Source organism: Geospiza fortis, unplaced genomic scaffold (genome assembly GCF_000277835.1).
Source record: "Geospiza fortis unplaced genomic scaffold, GeoFor_1.0 scaffold182, whole genome shotgun sequence".
Taxonomy (NCBI): Eukaryota; Metazoa; Chordata; class Aves; order Passeriformes; family Thraupidae; genus Geospiza; species Geospiza fortis.
Window position 1 is genome coordinate 3,621,483 of NW_005054367.1, and position 20,950 is coordinate 3,642,432.

Below are 20,950 nucleotides of genomic sequence, written 5' to 3' on the forward strand. Positions count from 1 at the left end.
GGCTTGCTGAGGGTTTCTCTCCCCTCCGGCCTTCAGCGGGCTGGTGTCCATCGCTCTTGTCCTCTCTCTTCCCCTTCTGCCCTTCCATCCACCGGAGCGCGGAGCGGGGCAGCCCTGCCGTGTCCCCGCCGTGCGTGTTTCTGTGTGCCCTCTTCGCCTCTCTCTCGGGACCCGTTTTCGTGTGTATCCTCTGGCTGTGAAGTATCGCATGATGCAAGTGCTAAAATTGGGGACGGCTGGTTTCAGAAGGGGAGAGGAGCCAGGAGCCCGCACTGAGAGCGGTCCAGAGGCGATGCCTGGGAAGGCGATGCTTGGGGAGGCTCACGGAGGTGCCCGAGCCGGAGGCAATCCTGTCCGTGCCGTGCTGTGCCTGGACACGGAGCCCAGCGAGCCCAGCTCCCTGCCCCGGGCCGCTCTCGGTGCGGGCTCCTGCCTCCTCTCCCTGTTTGAAACCTGCCGTCCCCAATTTTAGCATTTTCAGCTGAGGTGGGAGCGCGCTGCCTTGCTCTGGTGATGCGCTCGGTCATTGGGTCATCCCTTCATCTTTCTCTGATCAGTGTGAGATTTATTCCGTGCTTAACCAAACCACAAGTTTTGTAACTCAAGTCTTTGAGGGCAGGAGTGACTCTGAATTGCAGAGGCTGTGCTTGGGAGGCGTTTCAGGAGCGGCTCTGTCCTACCTCTCTGTGCTAGAGAAGACCTGAATGGATATTCAGCATCCAGTCCTGCTGTGCCTTAGCGGGGGAGGTGTCAGAGGGAGCTGTAATTCAGCTGTAATAGTGAATTTGTGGTGTGCTTTTGCTAATTAATACCTTTCCTTTGGCCCAGCAGTTACAGACAGCTCTGAGGAGGGGAAGTGAAGCACCGGTCCATGAGTAACTATTTGTGCAGTAGCTTTACTTGTCAGACTCGGTCTCTCTGATTGCATTAATTCAGCCTTTCCTCTGCAGGGAATTTGCAACACTATTTTAATTTCTTTAATACTTGGAAAATTATCTTTAAAATTTCCTGAATGGAACAATCTTTATAAAACCAAACCCCAGACTAATCCAACCGAATCAAGAAACCCCAATCCCTAGGTAACCACAGGAAGCACTTTCCAGTGCTGTGGTGCCACATTGCCTTCTCCTGAAAAAGTGTGTCACATTTTGAAATATGTCTGTATTAAACTGTCATGAAAGTTTTAGAAATCTTTGCCTGTTTCTGCTTATACTTTAGTTTAACAGAAACCAGCTCTGTTCTCTTAGTGGAGAATACTGGAGTTCACAGCTGGAGACTTTGGAAGTAGAAAAGAGACCAGGTTCTACCTTGTGTCTAATTCTGCTTGCTCTTTAGATACTTGGCAGTTTCCCAAGTTTCTTCTGTATATTTGTTGAAGATATTGTAAGTACCTGTTCTCCAAAGATCTGTTGATATTACAGGATTACTACTTGATAGTTTAGAGAGAAATGGGAAGTCTGGGTGGATCCTTTAAAAATGGTACAGTAAAAACTGTAAAACCCAGAAAATATATTAAATGCCAAAGCTGCCTTTTGCAGGAGACCCCCTTGGCTTTCAGTTTGTGGAGTAATTCCAGTGTTACACTAGCAGTAGATATTGCTGTCCAACAGTTACACAAAATAAATAAGGATAGGATATTGCTTATTGTTGCACTTTCAAAGAAATAATTGAAGTAGAATTTCTAAAATCTGTTTAGTGCTTGCATGGGTAAAGCTGATGGGTTTTGTGGGGGAGGGACATGTATATTGTTTTGTTTCAGGAAGAGTTTGGATAGTCCCCAAGTGATGCACATTTGTTTTTCAATGCCTCCAAGTGATCTTGATCCACAGGAGACAACGTATCTCTGCTGGTGGGACTTGTGCTTGACTATGTTGTAGGGCACTAAAAAATGGAAGACTTTTCAGCAAAGAGACTACTGAATGTGAAATAAGTTGTCTTGCAGAATTCAGGATGAAACGAGTCTGAACAAAAGCAGCCAGAAGAAGTAGCTTGACTCATTGATACACAGTCTCTGGAATTTTCCTCTGTGTGGGCTGAAAACCTTTTTATTGTTAGAATGAGTCTGCTTTGGGTTACAAGCTTCAAACAATTCATTCAAATTATTCATGAAAGGGCTTTCAGATGAAAAATTGGGAAGAGCATAGCAGAAAGGGAAAGGTATATGCACTGTGGGACATTGTGTATATAAAATATACTTTTCTGCTTAAATCTCTAGTACTGAATGAGTTGTTCTGTCCAGCCACTAAGCCATCTTTTTTTTTTTTTTTCATATAAGGAGTTTTAAGAAAATTGTTAAAAGAATGGTTTTGTTGTTGTTTTGTGCATAAGGAGGCTGGCTTAATTTACTGTAATTTGCAGCCACATGCCTCAGTCTTGTAAGTAACAGAATTCCTCAAAAAAAGTAAGAACTGGTGTATAAAAAACAGTTACAAACCTTCAGTGAGAAACATGTTTTTATAGGAAGACAGGATAATGTTTCTTTGGTCTATTGGATGTAGATGACTTGAATCTCCTTTGCCATAAACTGCTCACTCTTTATTCACAAATAGAATATAGTTAATAAATAGAAATAGTTAATAATTTGCTATACTCTTTTCCATTAGCATTTGCAAATGACTTGACATAGCACAGTTTTGATGCACTACATCTTGATTTTCTCTGCGCGAGATTCTCCTCGTGATCAGTTTACACATTGCTGTCACTCTTTTTGTGGAGAAGGGCATGCTATTTTTAGTTTCTTAGGACTACCAGGCCTTTTTGTGTTGCTGTTTTAAATAGCTTTAGACTTCATAACCAGTTTTATTAATTGGCATTTAGCTGTGGGACATCAGAACAGTAGTAGGTGGGTGAGCAAAACAAAGGAATCTTAAAATACCCCTCTTCAGTGTATTTGTAGATGCTGAGGAGTGCTTCTGGTTTGGGTGTATTTTATTGAAGCCATTCCTTTTTAGTAAAGAGAAAGTACTTTGGCAAAGTCTCACAGATGAGTTTAGAAGTAAATATTTGATTTCTGAGAGAAGTGAGCTGGACTGGGTCTTAAAACTTGAAGCTCAAGGTGTTTTTTGATGATGTTGCTGTTAAAGATAGCTGGAGCCTCAGAATATGCTATGTTTCCCCTCCCTTACTATATTCTGAACAGGCATTATTGTAATTGCTGTTCTGGGTCTAAGGAGCTTGAGTTAATTAACTGTTGTTTATAATCACAGGCTTCAGTCCTGCAAAGTGCTAGACTTTCTCAAGAAACCCAGTGGCTCTACTGTACTCTTTATTCTTATAGTGGCTGCTTTTGAAAAGCTCTTGGGTAAATTGTGCAGACGAAATAGATTTTTTCCCCATTTGATATTTTCTCCTTCATGTCTTCTTGATTCCCATCCCTTGTTTTCAAAAGTGGTTTTCCAAATCTTCACGAAGAACTCGTGTTGCAAGTTCCTCAGACATGCTTGTAATAATGATAATAGAGTCTGCTATGGCAGCCTGGCATCACAGGTGTTCTGGCAGCAGCAGCCTGGTTATTCAGCCTCTTAGCTGTCAGGGAAAGTGTTCTATTTACAGAGGCTATTTGTTTGTTTACAGGACTTTCTCAAAACATTCTGCTATTTTTAGTCACTTCATATTTATCTTTTTAGAAGTTTTTTGTGTGACTGTAACACATAGCTCTAAAGATGTGGACGAAAAAAGCAATAGTGAGTGATCAAATGCTAAAATGGTTGCATTTGGGCTTTGCTCTCTTGCATACCTGTACAGAGAAAAACTGGATGTCTTGTGTTTTCAGATGGATAAAGCAACTGCTTGAGTTTGTGATTTGTTCTCATGCTTGGAGAAGAATTTTCCTAAACATATCTCTTCTCTCTAAAGTGGTTGAGGGTGCAGCATCTCCTTCCAAGTGCAGTCCATTTGTATATCTTTGGAGTCAATTCTTGATGTAAGTTTTTTCATCGTTCCATCTTGGTGGGACCTCAGAAGAGAACAGAGTTGGGATGACCCATCCTCATGCAAAGGTTTGTGAAACTGGTTTGTGTACAAGCTCTTCACCTGGTCAAAACAGTATGAAAGAGACCACACTATTTTTAGAAATTACTTGTTTCAACAACATGTAATTTCCAGAGATTTAAAACCAAATGTGTAGTCCTCCAAATCTCCTTGCATGAAATAGCCTTAGTCTATTGGATCAGTTTTCTGCTAATTTTTAGTGCAGTATCCTATATTTTGGCCTGTTTCCAGTAGGTTCCTCTCTCACTGGCAACAAATTGCTGCTTTTAATGAAATTAAGTTGGAATACTGATTATCTACACATTCCACTACAGCTGTCTCTGTAATTTTACAGATCACAAGATGTTGCATTACCATTAGTCTGCTAGGCTGTAACCCAGGAGAAAGAAAACTGTGTTTTAGATGCTTAAATATTCATTGGAGAAGGGACTGGAGACCAGGTACCCTCTGTAAATGTTCAAGTCGAGAGCCTTTCTGTTCAGTAAATATTTAAATATCATGTAAGGAAGGGAATATTTTCTGTAGGAGGTGCTGGAAATGGGTCACCCAAACACTTTAATGTACCCTTGAGAGGTGGAATGAGTTTGGGTCCTGCTGGGCACAGCAGAGATCTGGGACCAAGTCTGCCATGTCCTGAGGCTCCTGGAGAGCAAAGAGCTGCACAACTGCATAGTCTATTTTCCCCTCTCTTCCTGAGTAGTCTTGGGAGAAATTTGAGTTTCCCTTCCATTTGGTTTTGTCAAAAACACCTGAAATGTGGCTGCTTGTTCCACTCTATCTCTGGTTTGATCCTAAGTAGATTTTCTTTTTTAATAGATTTTGTTTTTCTGCTTATTTGCTTCACCATTGATCTGAGAATTTAGTTATTCTCTTTGTTTTAGTATTAGTCTTTCATGGATTAATGACATGCAATATAAATCTTTCCATATGTTACCTTCTGTGAGATTAATTCTTTAGATAATTTTTTTCATGATACTGAGAAATAAACTTATTTGTAGTTTTTTAGTAGGAGAATTAACCCAGGTTAAAAATGAATCTGTAAAATACTGAGCTGTAGGAGTTTGGTAAGTTTACAAGTTACCCTGGTAGGGGGATCTGATCCATTCTGGAGAGGGAAGGTGAAGCTCCTGCAGACTGGTAGCCCAAATTGACTTTTAGAGTGTTTTCTTTTTTTAATACTGTGAGTGGGTGTGAGTTTAGCATGTGTGTTGAGGGGGAAAAGATGGCAAACTGAACTCACCTCTTGGCCAGACTTTACTTTAAGAAATGAGTTCTGGTTAGACTGCAAGAACCTTTTAGTTTATTCATGCACACAGATATATAAAAACTGTATGAAAAGTATATATATGTGTGTGTATTGCCTTTGGTTTTTGTCTCTGAGGCTTGAAAGGCTTTTTTTCATGATGTTTCTGCCTAATTGTCATTTCTGAGTCTTGAAACTAGGTCTTTTAAACAAATAAAAATGTTTTCCTTGGTTTTCGTTATGTTCATTTAGTCATGATTCATTTCAGAGAGAGAAACAAGGGGAAGTGGCCTGTACTGCTCTTAAATCCCGGTGGAACTCCTGTTGTTGCTTGTTATGTTTTAACAATATTCCCTAGGTAGGCCTCATTCTAAAATGTGAGGAATCTATGCAATAATAATCATAAAAAGAACTTCTACTAGTAATGTCCTCCTTTACAGTCAGTCTAATTTAACATCCTGATTATGTTTTTCTGAGAGCCACAGCAAGTGTGCATAAACAATTTGGATTAGACTGAAAGCATATGTCTATAATGATGATTAAAAACCCAACAAACCCTTGCCTGCAAAACACAGTCCTTGTCTTTTTAGCCTTGGGGGAATGGCTTTTTAACTATTGTTTGAAGTCTGTTGAAGCTATAGCTTTGAAGAGAAGTTGAAATATAAATATTTAAGTCCAAGGTCATTGATAATTCAATTTAGATTAATTCCTTTATCTAAGAAAACTGTGATCCTTAATGAGTATTTTTATACCAAATACTCTGTAAAGAGGAACCTACTTTTCAAGCTGCTAATGAAGATGCAAACCTCTTCTTTGGCCATGGCATAATATTATTTGCAAATATTGAGAATAGGATGCAGACAAAGACTTTAAATTCACTTTAGGACCTAGGCTGGGATTGGTCTCATTTAAGAATATCATGGCTTTATGGTTTTTGTGTAAAAATTATGTGAACAATGCTGATTCCCTCAAATCCTGCTGCTGCTGTACTTCTGTTTCATGCTAATGGCAGCACTCAAGAATGACATCAGTCTCTGCCATCATTCAATCAATTTAGTTGGGTTGATTTTTCTTTTAACAGTTTCTGATGTGGGTTTTGTTGTCATTGTTGGTTTTTTTCTTTTTTTCCCCCCAGGAAATAGAGCTGTTTTTCATAGTCTGGGATGTTAATTATTTCTAAAGACCTGGAGTAGCTTGCAGCCACTAACACCTGTAGAAATTTTTTAGGTTTTATGTGAAAATTTTACTTTTTTTGTTCCCCCTTCTTTCCTCTCAAGCCTTTAATTGTTAAAATAGATATTTTATGTATATTGGAAGAAATGATCAATGCTTTGTAGCATCTGCTGCCCATTTCTAAAGCATTTCATCAGTGCAGCCTTGCTTTGGTGTAGTATTTGTCTTTTATCACACACAGATAATATACCTGTGACAAAGTCAGTGGTTTGTTCACGGCCTGAAAGGGAATTGTATCAGGATTGTAACAAGAGTTCTCTCCTGTGGTTTATACTTGTGATACTGTATTATTTTTATTTCTTTTTTTCCTGTACTTGAGAATATTAAACAAATATGTAAAGTCTAAGGCTGTCTTTGGTCATGGTAACTGAAGGGTAAAATCTGCGTGGCCCTAATTTTTCCCAAAGGGTGCAATGTGACCTGCCTGTCCTTTGTCATAGCTGGTCAACAAGATGGAAAAAGTAAGAGTTGAGTTTTCAGACTTGATAGTTCTGAATAACACTAGCAAAATTTGTAAGCTGAAGTTGTCTGAAAAATAAATTAACACTTAAAATATTTATCACTTTGAGTTTTCTTTTCAGCAGAGTGACACTCGAAAGCATAACCCAGAAAATATGGTCATGGCATGTGATGCATGTATCACCGTCACTTTAAGAAGTGGAGTGAATTGAAAGTATTTTTTTCTTCATGTTTTTGCATCTAAGTGCTTCTAATGACCTGGTGATATTTTTTTTTTCCCCTAGGTATACGAAGCTTGGCTATGCAGGAAATACAGAACCTCAGTTCATTATCCCATCATGTGAGTTGTTTTTTTTTGTCCCTCCAAATTGTAACACACACTTCTGTCACTGAGCACTTTGAGGATTAAATGACATGCTTCCAACTCCCAACTCAGCCCTCATAGTCCTGTGTCCATCTGGGAAGTGATATTCACCCTGTTAGCATCCTTGGCTGGAGTGTAGCTAAACAGAGCTCCTTATCTGCAGTTAGCTAGGACTGCTGCTCATTAAACCAGCTCTTGGTTGCTATGACAAAGATGAAGAGAACTCCAGTCCAATTTCCTTTTTATCTCCATTATTTTTTGGCCAGGACTCTTGAGTAGACAGAATGCAATTTACCTCCTGTCTACCTGACACCATGGTTACAGCCTGGATAATCTGGGGGAAGGCTCCCAATCAAATTAAGTACTAAAGTGCAGGTGGTGTCTGCCTTATTTACATTGTCTGGGACTGTAGACAGTTTAATATTCAAAAAAGTTGTTCCTATTAGAAAATGTTCCTTTTGGGTGTGTGTTTACCAATTAAAATGTTCTTGCACATGTAACATGCTTTTGTTGAACAGATTTACTCTTTAATTTTTTTGTGTGTGTTAAACTTGTTTAAAATGTTATACTTTTCTGGTGTTCTTGATTTTAATTGACATCTTAATAGTTTTTTCTGAAATGCTGTGTACATATATATATATATGTATGTATGAATAGTAGTACTATGTATTTACATCTCTAATGGCATCTGTTAACTCCATTTATGTTAAACACTGCTTTTTACTTTTTGTGAACTTTGCCAATGAACTACTTATTAATGTATCTAGACTACCTTGTAGCCACTCATGGGAGAAAGTATAAAGATAAGGAGGTTATAAAGGTAATTGGTGGCCAAAGAAGTGAAGGGGACACAGTTCTTCACCAGGTGTAGCTGCAGTACTGCTTACAGTCTCACTATTTTAAGTATTGCAATATTTGAAACCCAAACCACTGGTAAAGATTTAAATTTCTTATGTTAAAGAAATGGGATAGCAGGGATTTCCTGTGAATTTGGTGTAACTCCTGTTTTATACAGCTATAAACCTGTTGGGGGATAGATGTTTTTCCAAAAGAATTGTTTGACTGTGAGTCATTTTTGGTGCTAGTAGTATTTGGTGTGTTTGTGGATGATGCTTGCCTACTCTGCATTTTCTGCTATATGTTATTCAGACCCTGATTATGACCTATTAAAAGAAAACTATATAAACAAGGTTACATTTTAGCAGTACTTCATTCCATTTTTATTTTTAGCTTGCCCCAGATTTGATTTTTGCTGTCTCATCTTCTTGCCTACAGCAGCCATCATCTAATAATTTTAGTGATAGTTGAAGGCTGCTAATGGGAAGCATAAGTGTCTCCAGAGATTTCTCTGTAGCCCTGCAAATTGATTTCTCCCCTCCCTCTTTCCTCTTTCTCACCAACCAGGATAATGACTCCAATACTTATTTTGGAATACACAGTTTATTTTCTTCTTCTCCTGTGCTCTTTGTCTTTATTCTAGAGTTGGAATTCAGAAAATTATGTTGCTTACTGGAATGCTGCACTTGTACAGGTTTAGTGACTGCTGTAGTCTGTAACAAAATGCATTTTCATATTTTCTGTGAATTATTAGGTTCAATAATAAGGGATGGGTGACCAGAATCCTGCAGGATGCAGTGAGAATGAACTTAGCTCTATTGGCTTGTCAGTAGATCACTTACATGATTTCTACTTTTTATATCCCAATTTTTATTTCTGGAAAAGTATCCTTAAGTAAATAAACATTAATCACTTGGTATTTCACTGTTTAATTTTGTTTTGATTTGGTTTTTTTGGGTTTATTTTAAGGTATTGCAATCCGAGAGTCAGCCAAAGTGGGGGACCAGGCTCAGAGGAGGGTAATGAAAGGTGTTGATGATCTGGACTTTTTCATAGGAGATGAAGCCATAGATAAACCTACCTATGCTACAAAGGTGAGCATTCAGGAGACTTTGACAGCCTTTCCCAAGTCTCAAATTTTTATGATGAAATGTTCTAGGACTTCTGGTTTGCCATTCAAAACACGTTTGCACTTTTTGTAAAGTACTTTTATTGCTTTTAAAAAACTGCATGATTTGGTTCATGGCTTTACCCTTTTTTAGATATCTGTTTTACTAGAGCTGCCTTGTGTGGTTGGTGTTTGTGTAAATATTCATTGATACAGTGCAGCTGTTCAGTTTTCAAAATTCTGAGTTATTAAAATAGTCATATACACTGAATATTTAAATCCATGCTAAAAGTGTACCCTTTTAACATGGCAAACAAACTGGGAAATGTGTTGGATACTTTTGCTTCAGGGAAAGTCACAATTGTTTTGTGAAGGGCTGTCTTCAATGCAGCTTTTCTGTGAATCATATTTTCCATACCCTAGTAAAGGACTTCTTGTACTTACAAAATGTTACTGGCTTATGAACTATATGGAAAAAAATCATATTTTATACATCCTTCTGTGTTACTTAAATGTCAGCTGTGTTCTTAACGTTGAACAAAATGTAAACATCATCCTTGCCAGAAATTTTAGGTAAAAAATATATAGCCTATATGGTCTTCATTTCTTTTTATAATATGGAAAGGCATATTGAAGCCAAGTGTGCTTCTCAACTTTTTAAGTGATAAAATTTATACAAAAAGAGGTTAAAAACCACAGTTCTGCAACAGACTAACAGGAATAGAGTCTGGACTATGGCTGCTGGTCCTGCAAGGTAGACTTGGGCTTGGAAGCACCTGGGAGCTGGAGGTACATTTGAATTGTGCCTCTGAATTCAAGTCAGGATGGGTTTGATGAGATTCCTGTGAGATGAGGTGTCAGACTGTTCCTGTTGCTGGGTTTCTTTGTCCTTGCATGATCCAGTGCTGACAAGTTCTGCCCTTGCAGTGGCCTATCCGACATGGGATTGTTGAGGACTGGGACCTCATGGAGAGGTTCATGGAACAAGTCATTTTTAAGTACCTTCGAGCTGAGCCTGAGGATCACTATTTTTTAATGGTGAGTTAATGAGGCCTGGTAAGGAAATAGTTTTGTAAGAGGAAAACCAAATACCATTCCAAGCACAATTAGCTCTGCTGGAGGATTTTTCTCTGTATGTCTTATTTCTCTAGCAATGACAGAGTTTGGGTTGGGAGGAGAAAACTAATCTTTAAAGCTGCATTATAACTATATTCTGTTAATTTTGTGATGCAGGCTACTGCAGGTCAACTACTGCTTTTGAAAAGCTTCAAACACTGTTTAAATTCTGTTTGAAATTTTGTATTTTGAGTGCACTGAGGATTTTAAAAGTTCAATTACCAAAATTTTGATTAGCTTGATACCATACTAATCAAGGCAGGATCCTATTGAGGTGCTTTTTCAAAACTCTTTGTTTTTGCAGACAGAGCCTCCACTGAACACACCAGAAAACAGAGAATATCTTGCAGAAATCATGTTTGAATCATTTAACATCCCAGGACTTTACATTGCTGTGCAGGTGAACAAAGTGAATGCGTTTTTCTAAAGTAGAAAACAACTGCAGTGTTTTGTCTTTTGTAGGCACGTGTGTGAAACGTTTGAAACTGTACTTTTTGGGAGTGTAAATTAGAGCACTCTGCCTGCTTCTAAATATAAACTCTCTGTGCTGTAGGCAGTGTTGGCCTTAGCTGCCTCCTGGACGTCACGGCAGGTTGGGGAGCGGACTCTGACTGGGATTGTCATCGACAGTGGCGATGGAGTGACCCACGTGATCCCCGTGGTAAGGAGCAGCATGCGCTTTGAAATCAGCCCTGCTTTGGACAGGGTTTGTTTACTATACATTTAAATAAGAAGCACCAAATGAAACCTTATTTTTAAATTTTTAGTGTTGGCTGGGTCTTCTTTCCTTGCAGAAGTATGTATTCCATTATGTGTTAGTTTAGCTTGAAGACCACAGGAAAGTCACAGTAGGGAACCATCAATTCAGCTTTTAAAAGGCTATTTCTATGTAAAAACTTCTGTTACTGTGATGCCTCAGTTCTCTTAAATATCAATGATTATCATGGGTTTATGTCTTCTGCATGCCAAGAGTGTCTGACAAGAAATGTCCTAACTTTTTTAACACCCTGCATTTCGACTGTTTAATAGATCTGGTAATGTGTGCTTTTTGTATGATTTATTGTTTCCACTTTGCTTATGTGGAAACAAGTACAAATTTATGTAAGTACCTGTTCTTACACATCATCAATCTCATCAGTTTAGTTATGTGAGCATAATACAGCAAATATCTGTGCATACTGACATCTGCCGATGTAATTTTGTGTATTTTTTGAACCATACTGTGTCCTTGAATGATCAGATATATTAGAAGTGAAAATTTGATTCCCTTTAACTTCATCTTGCATTTTGGTCTTAATTTGATCTTCTCAGTGTTTTGTCATATGGGCAGTGCTGAGAACAAGCAGCATTTACTGTGTGAAACTCTGAAAAATGTAAAAAAAAAGTAAGGGAAGAAATAATGTGGCCCAGCAATATCAGTGTTTTCAGGAAATGCATCCTAAAAAAATTCAGCAAGTAGATTTCTTGGTTTTGTTGTGCTTATTGTTTTCTATTCCTGTGTGATTTTTCTTATCTGAGAAATTTAATTTTATACTTTTTTCCTATTAATTTTTCACTCTCAAAGAGAACACAGGTAGTTTATTTATATTACGTTTGCTTTTCTGATGATACCATAAAGGAACCATCAGATCTGACTAATATATACAGATCTGACTGATATGTTTATCACTTGTGTATCTGTTAGATGGTCAGTATCTGTTTATATGTGGTAATCAATGTCTTTAAATAGAAATTATATTCACTTTGCAGTGGGGTGCATATTTTTAGAGTGATTTTGAAGTTTCAAGATTTTACTTTTAATAGAAAATCAGAGTATTATAAAAATGAATGTTAATTATTGATACACAGTAAGTTTTCCCCTTAAATATGTCTTTTCCTCTCCTCCTACATAGGCAGAAGGCTATGTAATTGGAAGTTGCATCAAACATATTCCTATTGCAGGTAGAGATATTACTTACTTTATTCAGCAGCTTCTAAGGGAAAGGGAGGTAGGAATTCCTCCTGAACAATCTCTGGAGACAGCAAAAGCCATAAAGGTACATCCTCCTTTATCTCTTAATAAACACATAGTAAATCTCTGTGAGCAAATTTTTTGGCTCTAGCAAGTTGCCAGTGGCTCTCTTAAAAATGCAGATGTAGGCAGTGTATTATAATTACACCAGCTTCTGGTGGTTTATCCAATGAAGTGTGGGGGAAGGAGAAAGAGGAAGAAAATATTCATGCTAGGCTGTTTGGAGTGAGTATGTTCCGCAGCTTAAATCAGTATTTCAACTTTGGAGTTGTTTAAAGTTTGCTTTGTAATAGAACTTAAAAAAAAAAAAAGTAGGGTGATTGTATAGGCCTGCTCTTGCAGTGAAAGCTTGCCCTTGAAATTCTTTATTGTTGGTGATGTTTTCATTTTGGGAGAGGCGAATGTCGCTGAGTCAGCCTGTGGAGCCCTTTGGAAGCAAATGGGCCTTGTGCCTTGAGGGGCTGAGGCTTCAGTAGTGATTTGGGTGGGAAAGTCCCTTTAACAGCTCCATCTGTAATAATGCTCACATTTTTCTGTTCTGACTGTGTTGCACTTTTAATTCACGGATGTACTGATGATTTCAGCTATTTTTAACACCTGGTGTTTCTTACCAGGAGAGATACTGTTACATTTGCCCCGACATCGTGAAGGAGTTTGCCAAGTACGACGGGGACTCTCGCAGGTGGATCAAACAATACACGGGCATCAACGCCATCAACAAAACCAAGTTTGTTATAGATGTTGGCTACGAGAGGTTCCTCGGGCCAGAAATCTTCTTCCATCCCGAGGTAAGAGCAGGGAATAGCTGTGCTCAGTTGTGCCGTTCCCGGTGCCTGGGCGCCATCCCGTGGCAGTGAGGGGCCAGTGAGTCTCCTGAACACGAGCCAGGTGCACTCACAGGTAACATCAGCACAGCAGAAAAGTGGTTTTGTGGTGTCCAGTCTGACGTTTAAAACATCTTCTTCTGTTCCTGTTTCAATCTGAACTTGAGAAGTAATTGTTTCATTTCACAGTTTTTGTATAGGATTTTCCTCTTTCAGCATCACTTTGAACAAGTCTGCCTTTATACTTTGTATGCTGCCCAATGCCTTTGGGCACTACTAAGCATGGCCTTCATGATATTCTAAATATCTGATGCAGACTGATATGAGTCAGTTTGTAAGGCATGGATGATAAATTTATCCTTGAAGGAAGTCTGTTGAATTCTGTCTTGGTGTGGTCATAAGTATTATGTACGATTCTGGGAAAGATTACGGTACCTCATCTCTCTGATTTCTGATAGTTCAGTTTGAGTGAGTTTCAGGATATTGTTGAGAGGAAGGAGTTAGGTTTTAATACAGGTCCTCTCCATTCCTGCACACTTAGTTGAACTTATTCAGGCACCCATAGTCTGTAATACTGTTTAAAAGTTTTATTAAAATCCACATCAATACTGGTGAAGTTTCCCTTTTTCTACCCTCTTCATTGGAAGAATATTAAAAAGCTTCTTTCTGCTACCTTTTGTCTGAATTCCAGCTGTAATCTTCTTTGGTCAGTTTGTAGCCATCTGATCTTCTGCCAGAAGTAAATCTCTGGGCTAAATAGTTTTTCTTCCCTGCTGTTTACCAACGTGATTTAACAGAGAAGCACTGAATCCCATGTCAAACATTATTTCAAGAGTTTCTCTTTCCATAGTCTCTAAAAAGACTGTTGGGAATGGGATAAGGGACCAATTTCCATTTTTTTCATTTCTTGGTAGTTTCTTGATGCTGTATTGAAAAAACCACCCAAACCTGAACTGACTTCTTAGACAAGAAGAATATAATGATGATGTGTACTGCATCCAAGGAGAATTTCTTGTTTTGTTTCAATAACTCCTCGCTTGAAAGGGTAGCAGCTTAGCTAGGTAAAAGCTGCATTTGGTAAAGCTGTCTTGTAATCTTTTCCTATTTTCAGTTTACAGAATTCTTTCTGAAGTCTTTAATACTCCTGAAGTTAGGTCTTGGGGTTTGTGGCTATCCAGATTATTTCTCTGCTTTTTAAATTAGAGATTTTATTTGCCATTCTTCAACCGTATTGTATTGGCTGGCAGACTGCAATTTTACATTCCGCTCTGTTATCCCTGTTCTGGGATGATGTTATACCCTAACTCTCATTCCTATTTATTCCTTTTTCCCTGCTGTTTTATCAATATCTTTATGGAGAGGTCAGGAGTTTTCAGGCTATAGTTCATTCAGATGAAAACTCAGTGTGCAGCAGCTTCTCTTTTTGGTTTATGTGGCTTCATTTTTTTGCTTCTTGTATGATTAATTCTTACTGTGGAAGTTAGTTTTTTATTCTTGGGAACTGCTCCCATCATTCTTAGGGCTCCTGAGCTCCAAGCCAACTTCCTTTGCTAATTTTCTCTCAGTTCAGTGTATACTTGTTATGCTTGACTGTTATTTGTTCATCCATGTAGATACCACATCTTGTTTTGAATTTAAATCCCATGTACTTCTACACAAAAGCTTATAATATATCTACAATAATATATTATTATGTATTGGTAATTAATTTAATTTTTTTAGAATTTAACTTCTGAAAGGGAAAAAACATGGGCTATTACCAGTTCTTTTCTTTAAAGCCTATGTTAAGTTTTAAGTGGAAAATTTCCACTAGATTTTTTTTTTATATTAGCATTAGCAACTCTTGACTCTCTAGTTTTATAGATGCAGAAATTAGCACTGTGTTCACGTTTGCATTGCTTTCACTCAAAATCTTAAACTATTTATACTTTTTTTGAACATTGGATACTTGCTGGGCTTGGGAAAAGAAATCTGACTTTTTGGTGGGAATTTAACTGAAGTATTTTAGTAGCATTAAAATCTTTTTGCAGGGAAACATTCTGATTTGCACACTGTTTTTTTTTAACCTCACTTGAAAGGAAAGGCAGGACCACAGTGAGTGGTAACAGTGTGTTTAATATTGCAGGAAAACTCAAACTCATCTTGCAGGCAATAAAAGTGCATAGTGCATAAATTGTAAACAGTGAATTTCTGACCAAGGAAGAGAATCTGATTTTCTTAGCAGAAAAAAGCAATTCTCATTTCCCTTGCAGAGAAGTGTTTGTTTTAATGTAGCATAAATGGTAAGCAAGACTTGAAACTCCCACTCATCGCCTATTATAAAGTCTCTCCACAGCCTTATTTCTGCCTTTTTAATTTCTCTGTTCTTTGGATGAAAAGATCTTAATGCCTGTTCTGTTTCATTTTAGTTTGCTAACCCTGATTTCATGGAGTCCATTTCGGATGTAGTGGATGAAGTCATACAGAACTGTCCCATCGACGTCCGGCGGCCGTTATACAAGGTATGGCCTTTCCCTTGTAGGATTCATGTCATTTGTTTAAGGAATTGAAATAAGAGTCTCTTCAAGCTAGGTCTCATGAGCTTTTGGAGATATATTTCACACTCAAGATAGCCCAGCTACTTTAGAAGGCATAAAAATTACCAGGATGGGTTTTGTGGTAGTGTGTGGTGGTGTTTGAGGGGTCCCCAGGATGAGGTGAGAGATGAGAATCTTGACTCCAAGTTTCAGAAGGCTGATTTATTATTTTATGACATTATATTATATTAAAAGATAATGATATATTAAAACTATACTAAAGAAAGAGAAAGGAGACATTAGAAAGCTAGAAAGGAATGAATAATAAAATCTTGTGACAGACTCAGAGTCCGACACAGCTGGCTGTCATTGGCCATTAATGAAAAACAATTCACATGCTGGGTAAACAGTTCTCCAAATCACATTCCAGAGGAGCAAGACATGGAGAAGCTGGAGCTTTCCAGTTTCCCAGGAAAAGAAATCCTGGCAAAAGAATTTTTCATAAAATATGTCAGTGACAGTAGTGTTGGAATCAAAAAGGTTTTAATAAAAGGCAAAATAACAAAACTCTTTATAAAGAAAAACCAAGCCAGGTGCAAGAGTTCCTTGTCCCTGGTAAAACACCTCACAAAAATAATTAGTTTCTTTGTTCTCTTCTTTTTCTAATAAGTTACACAAACAAAACTTTTTAGCTCCTTTCCAATAAACTATCCTTAAGTTTGAAATAAAATCCCAAATCCTATGAAATGTCTTTTCACCTAATTAAAAATAAAAACTTCTACACTTATTTCCTTTTTGAAAAACAAAAAAATAATTTTGTCACTCCATCAACAAAAACCACATTCCTATGAGGAATAAATACCAGCATCATGGTCAGAAGCATGGCTACCACTTCCTCCACGATGAGAAATGTGAACTTTGGATAGAAATTTAACAAAGTGTTACTTCTAAATGCCACTAGATATTTGCTGCTTTTTAGTTTTGAAAGAGAAGTTTCTCTAAAGGCTCAATACACAGGTAAGTATTGTCCCTGAGAAGCTGTGGCAGCAATTGTGTCTGACATTTGTAAAGTGAATTCTTGGGCATGAAGGACTTTTGGTTTTGCCCATTTCAAGGGTTATACTGTGGTCTTACTGCTCTCACTACCCTCCTTCCCCTGCTTTATTAAGTGGTGGTTTCCAATATTTTTTTTCATAGTCTTGTCTTGTACCTGCTCATTGTCTGCAGTGTGGTCAATACTGCATCACTTATAAAGTACATGAAAACTGAAAATATTTAGGGAGAGAACAGTTAGGCCAGCTTAAATCTGCTTAAACCCAGGGTGTAGTCCAGAGAGTACTTTCAGTTCCTGATTGTTTAAGGAGTGAAAAATAAAAATAAAGTACTGACATGCATAGTCCATGGCAAGCTTTGTCTGTATTGGTAGCACATCCCATGGTTCCCTTTTTCAGTTTGTGCAGGAGCAGTACCATTTTGGAAATAAGAGCATAAAGCTATAGCATGCAGAGATTTGTCTGCTCATGTAAAAGGTGGTAGTGTTCCTCACCTTGTAGAATTAACATTAAGTTTCCAACTAAGTCATGTCTCAGGATAATTTGTAACTATTAAATTTTTACAGTCTCTTTTCCTTGCCTGGTAAACACTGTGTGTAATCTAGAATGAGGTGTAGCACTGCAGAGCAGATCTGTGGGGCAGGATGAAAGGGGAAGTTGAACTACTTAACAGATTAATATGTCAGTTCTGCAGTAGATGTCTTCAAAGACTTCAAGCTTAGGTAGCAGCAGAGTTTAGGACCCCCTTAATGGATGGTTGTGCTTAGGGGTCTCTGCTTTTTATCTAAGAGACCAAAGCTTCCTCAGAGCAGTTTCCTTGCTTGGTAGGGTAGGGTTTGGTACTGATTAGAAAGTGGTGTTTAAAATTTGAGGTTAAGTTACTTCTGCCTCATCATAATCAGTAGACAAATAACTTTCCCTTGGCTTGCCACTGATTGAGGCTTTGTTTTTCCTTTTTTCTGTTTTTCATTATACTTGCTGAATTAAAATAATGTTTCTCAATTACTTGTGCAATGTACTGAGAGTTGTCAGTAGTTATTAATGGTAATAGCTGCTATCTTCTTTGAGCAAGGTCACTTCAAAGGGAGGAGCATCCCTTGTTCTCATTGATAAAACAGTGTATGGATGCAGAAATATTCCACTCATACTTTTCTCTCTGAGGTTTATCAGTTTCACTTCCATGGTGCTGAGTGGTGGCCAGCCAAGGCCCTGTGCTTTGGAGCTGAGTTTCCATCCAAAGTATTTGGATTCTTCCTCAGTGTTCCTGCAGAAAATACCCAAAAGTACCCTTATTGCAGGTTTTATGTGGGATGTAGCCTTTGACTCATTGTTCCACAACCCATCTTTTGATGTCCTATGATATTTCTGAGTTTTACTGCCAGTATCCCTGTTTTCTAATCTGATCAACATCTCTCACAAGGCCAGTTATCTTACCTTGTGTTGATGTTTGGACCAGCAGAACCTTGATAAGACTTCAGCCAGATCTATGACAACCCTAAAGGGAAGAAAGCTTCTAAGATTTGTAAATGCTCATTGGTCAAAAGAAATTACAAAAGTCAGAGAGTCTGAAAGTTTTATTAATAAATTACACGCTTGGCGTGGAAATTCTTCTGTTAGTCCCTGACCTGCTATCTAAGCACACAGCAGTAGGTTTTAGGTAAAGGGGTAGGGTGAAAGGGAAGAGAGGAATTAGAGGGAGAGATGAATTAAAGAAATAAGGAGAGAAAAAGGAAGCACTAATTGTGGTTTCAGTGTTGATCCAACTGCATCAGTCTGGCCAATGACATATCCTGGGGGGTCCTGGGGGCGCCCCCTGGGCTTGGGGTGGGGGTACCTTTTTATGGAGAGGTTTCTCTGCCCCAAATATGGGTTTCTTGCTTTCCATGTAAATTAGTTACCACATGCAGTCTGTTCTTTCAGGCCTTTCTGGAAATGGGTTGGAGGGCTTTGGGGACTTTGGGTGGCAGTAATGCCACCCTGTAGCACATGCCAACTTCCTCCCACTCATTCCTTGTACTCTGGTGTGGTTTGTTCTCATGGATAAGTGCCCAATGTGTGCCTGGCCCCTCTTCTCCAGCCAAATCCTGTTCTTCCTCACAGTGTTAATACCAATAGTCCCTGGTTATTACCAGCAATTTTTGTTTCCTTTTACCAACAGTCCTTGGTTGGCTCCACAGCCATTTAGTTATTGGTGTTTGAGACATACACATGAGCCCCTTATTTTCTGGGAATTGAGAGCTCAAAAGAATTCAACTTTGAACTGCTGTTTACAGGACCAGTAGAGTGTGAGCTTTAATCACAGTTCTTTCCCATCCTGGCCACAATTTGAGTTGGTAAGTTTCTTTGAAAGTTCAATAACAAAAATACTATTTCATTTGAGTTGTTATTTGGGCAAGAAAAAGTTTCCAAGGCTGTTAAAAGAGGTTCTCACTTTAACATCTGATGGTTCTGGGAACAGTGTTTCTGTTAAGCTCAAGAAGGGCTTAGTCCAAGTGCAGTTTGTCAGGGCTGAGGTCTGATGAGCATTTCTCAGATCCCATCGGGACCTGGAGAGGGGGAGATGCACCCTTAGAAATCCATCCCACAACTGAAGTCAGCTTCTCTGTACCTCCACAAGATCCCATAACCTGCAGCTGTTCAATACCAAGCACAAACATCCTTTCACACATGATGAAGCCTTTTTTAATTGTATAATGATTGCCAGCAATGCACTCTCTAATTCCCATGATTACATCATCTTAATGTGATTGCTTGGAAAAACTGATTTGTATTCTCTAACACGGAGTTGAGAGATCTGGGTTGCTGGGGATGAACTGCTTTCTGCTAAAACAGAAAAAGATAGTATGGGTTAGAAACCAAGGGACTTGCATTGAAATTTGAAGAAATGAGGTGGGTTTTGGTGGGATTATTCTTTAATTTTTTTTTTATTTTTGCAAACCCAAAGCTTCAGAAAGCAAACTGAAATTTAAAACGAGTGCTCAGTTGAAATGAGAAATGACAGAGGAGATAAATTTTGGATCTTACCATATGGATGAAACAGTTTGGCATCCTGGCAATGTTGATCATTCCTGTGTGTTGAATATCACTAAAAAATGACCTATCCTGCATACAGCTAAAAATAATCCTGTATTTGTGGGGCTCAGTGAGACATTCCATCACCCTTAGTGTTTTCTGGGAAGAATGGTGTATAGTTTATCTAGTACTATTTTTTTGAGAATTTCTTAGCTTCCTTTTTTCTTAACTATTGTTCCACAACCTTTTCTTGTACTTAAAATAATATGAATACATAGTATAACTGATATCTCAGAAATTGAGAGAAATTACAGGGGAGTGCAGTAGCATGAAGGGGGCTGTGGTCTGCGCAAAAATGAGACCCTTCCCCAGCTTTCAGGTTCTTGTACACCAGTAAATTCTGTATAACTACTGCACACCCAGCTTGGATCAGTGATGAGCATCTGCTCCTGTGGTACAGCCACAGCAGATGCTGGTGTGGAATGTGTTTGTATTTAAAAGTCTCTTTTCAACCTGAAAGTGCTGTGAAACTTGTCCTGACATTTGTCAGTTAGGACATGAGTTTTTGGCACTTAGTGTCAAAAAACAGTCTCCTCCTGAATTGAGTTATAATAACTTTGAAAAGTTTTAAAAACTGCTTGCTATCCTAATAAACAGTACTTTTTCTTAGTAATAGATTCAGAAACTATCACTTTTATTCCACACTCTACTTGATCTTTCTTTTTCCTTATCTAGAGTCTCTCCCCAGGTACTTCCAGAGTTAAATGAGAGCAGTGTTAAGTTCTGAGGTCCTTGCCTTCTCCCAGTACAAAGGATAGAAGTGTAGGGTCACTGACTGTCCCAGCAACTGATTGTTTTCAACTTTTCTCTGCTGTGTTTTTAGCACAAATACCTGAAAGAAAGAATATAAGATAAATGACATCTGAAGCCAGGTAAATTCTGTCAGAAATACCTCTGAAAGGTTTTAGCCAAGCATGCTTAAGCATTCATGATTCAGATCATACTGAATGAAATGACAACATCCTTGACCTCAAACTTTTAAGCCAACTTCTTGAGTTGAAAATTCTACATGAGGTTGGGGACTGTCGGATATTGGTAAGTGTGGTGTTTTATTGGAGATGGATTATCCAGGTTTTCCATGGAAACACAGGTGCATGGAGAGATTTTGACAGATGGACTCTTTCC

General features: G+C 38.3%; 1 protein-coding gene across 2 annotated transcripts in view; it reads left to right on the forward strand.

Annotated features, from left to right (window-relative positions):
* The first annotated feature begins 3,908 nt into the window (after positions 1-3,908).
* ACTR3B (actin related protein 3B) overlaps positions 3,909-20,950 on the forward strand; it is a 23,378-nt gene continuing 6,336 nt past the window's right edge. Inside the window, exons 1-9 of one of the 2 annotated variants that reach the window (XM_031059740.1) lie at positions 3,909-3,998; positions 7,210-7,265; positions 9,096-9,220; positions 10,162-10,272; positions 10,655-10,750; positions 10,904-11,011; positions 12,243-12,386; positions 12,976-13,149; positions 15,594-15,686. In XM_031059740.1, coding sequence (XP_030915600.1) covers positions 3,991-3,998; positions 7,210-7,265; positions 9,096-9,220; positions 10,162-10,272; positions 10,655-10,750; positions 10,904-11,011; positions 12,243-12,386; positions 12,976-13,149; positions 15,594-15,686 — 915 coding nt within the window. In that variant the 5' untranslated portion in view covers positions 3,909-3,990. The remainder of the gene's footprint in view (positions 3,999-7,209; positions 7,266-9,095; positions 9,221-10,161; positions 10,273-10,654; positions 10,751-10,903; positions 11,012-12,242; positions 12,387-12,975; positions 13,150-15,593; positions 15,687-20,950) is intronic. The other variant, XM_005424350.2, reaches the window with a different exon arrangement.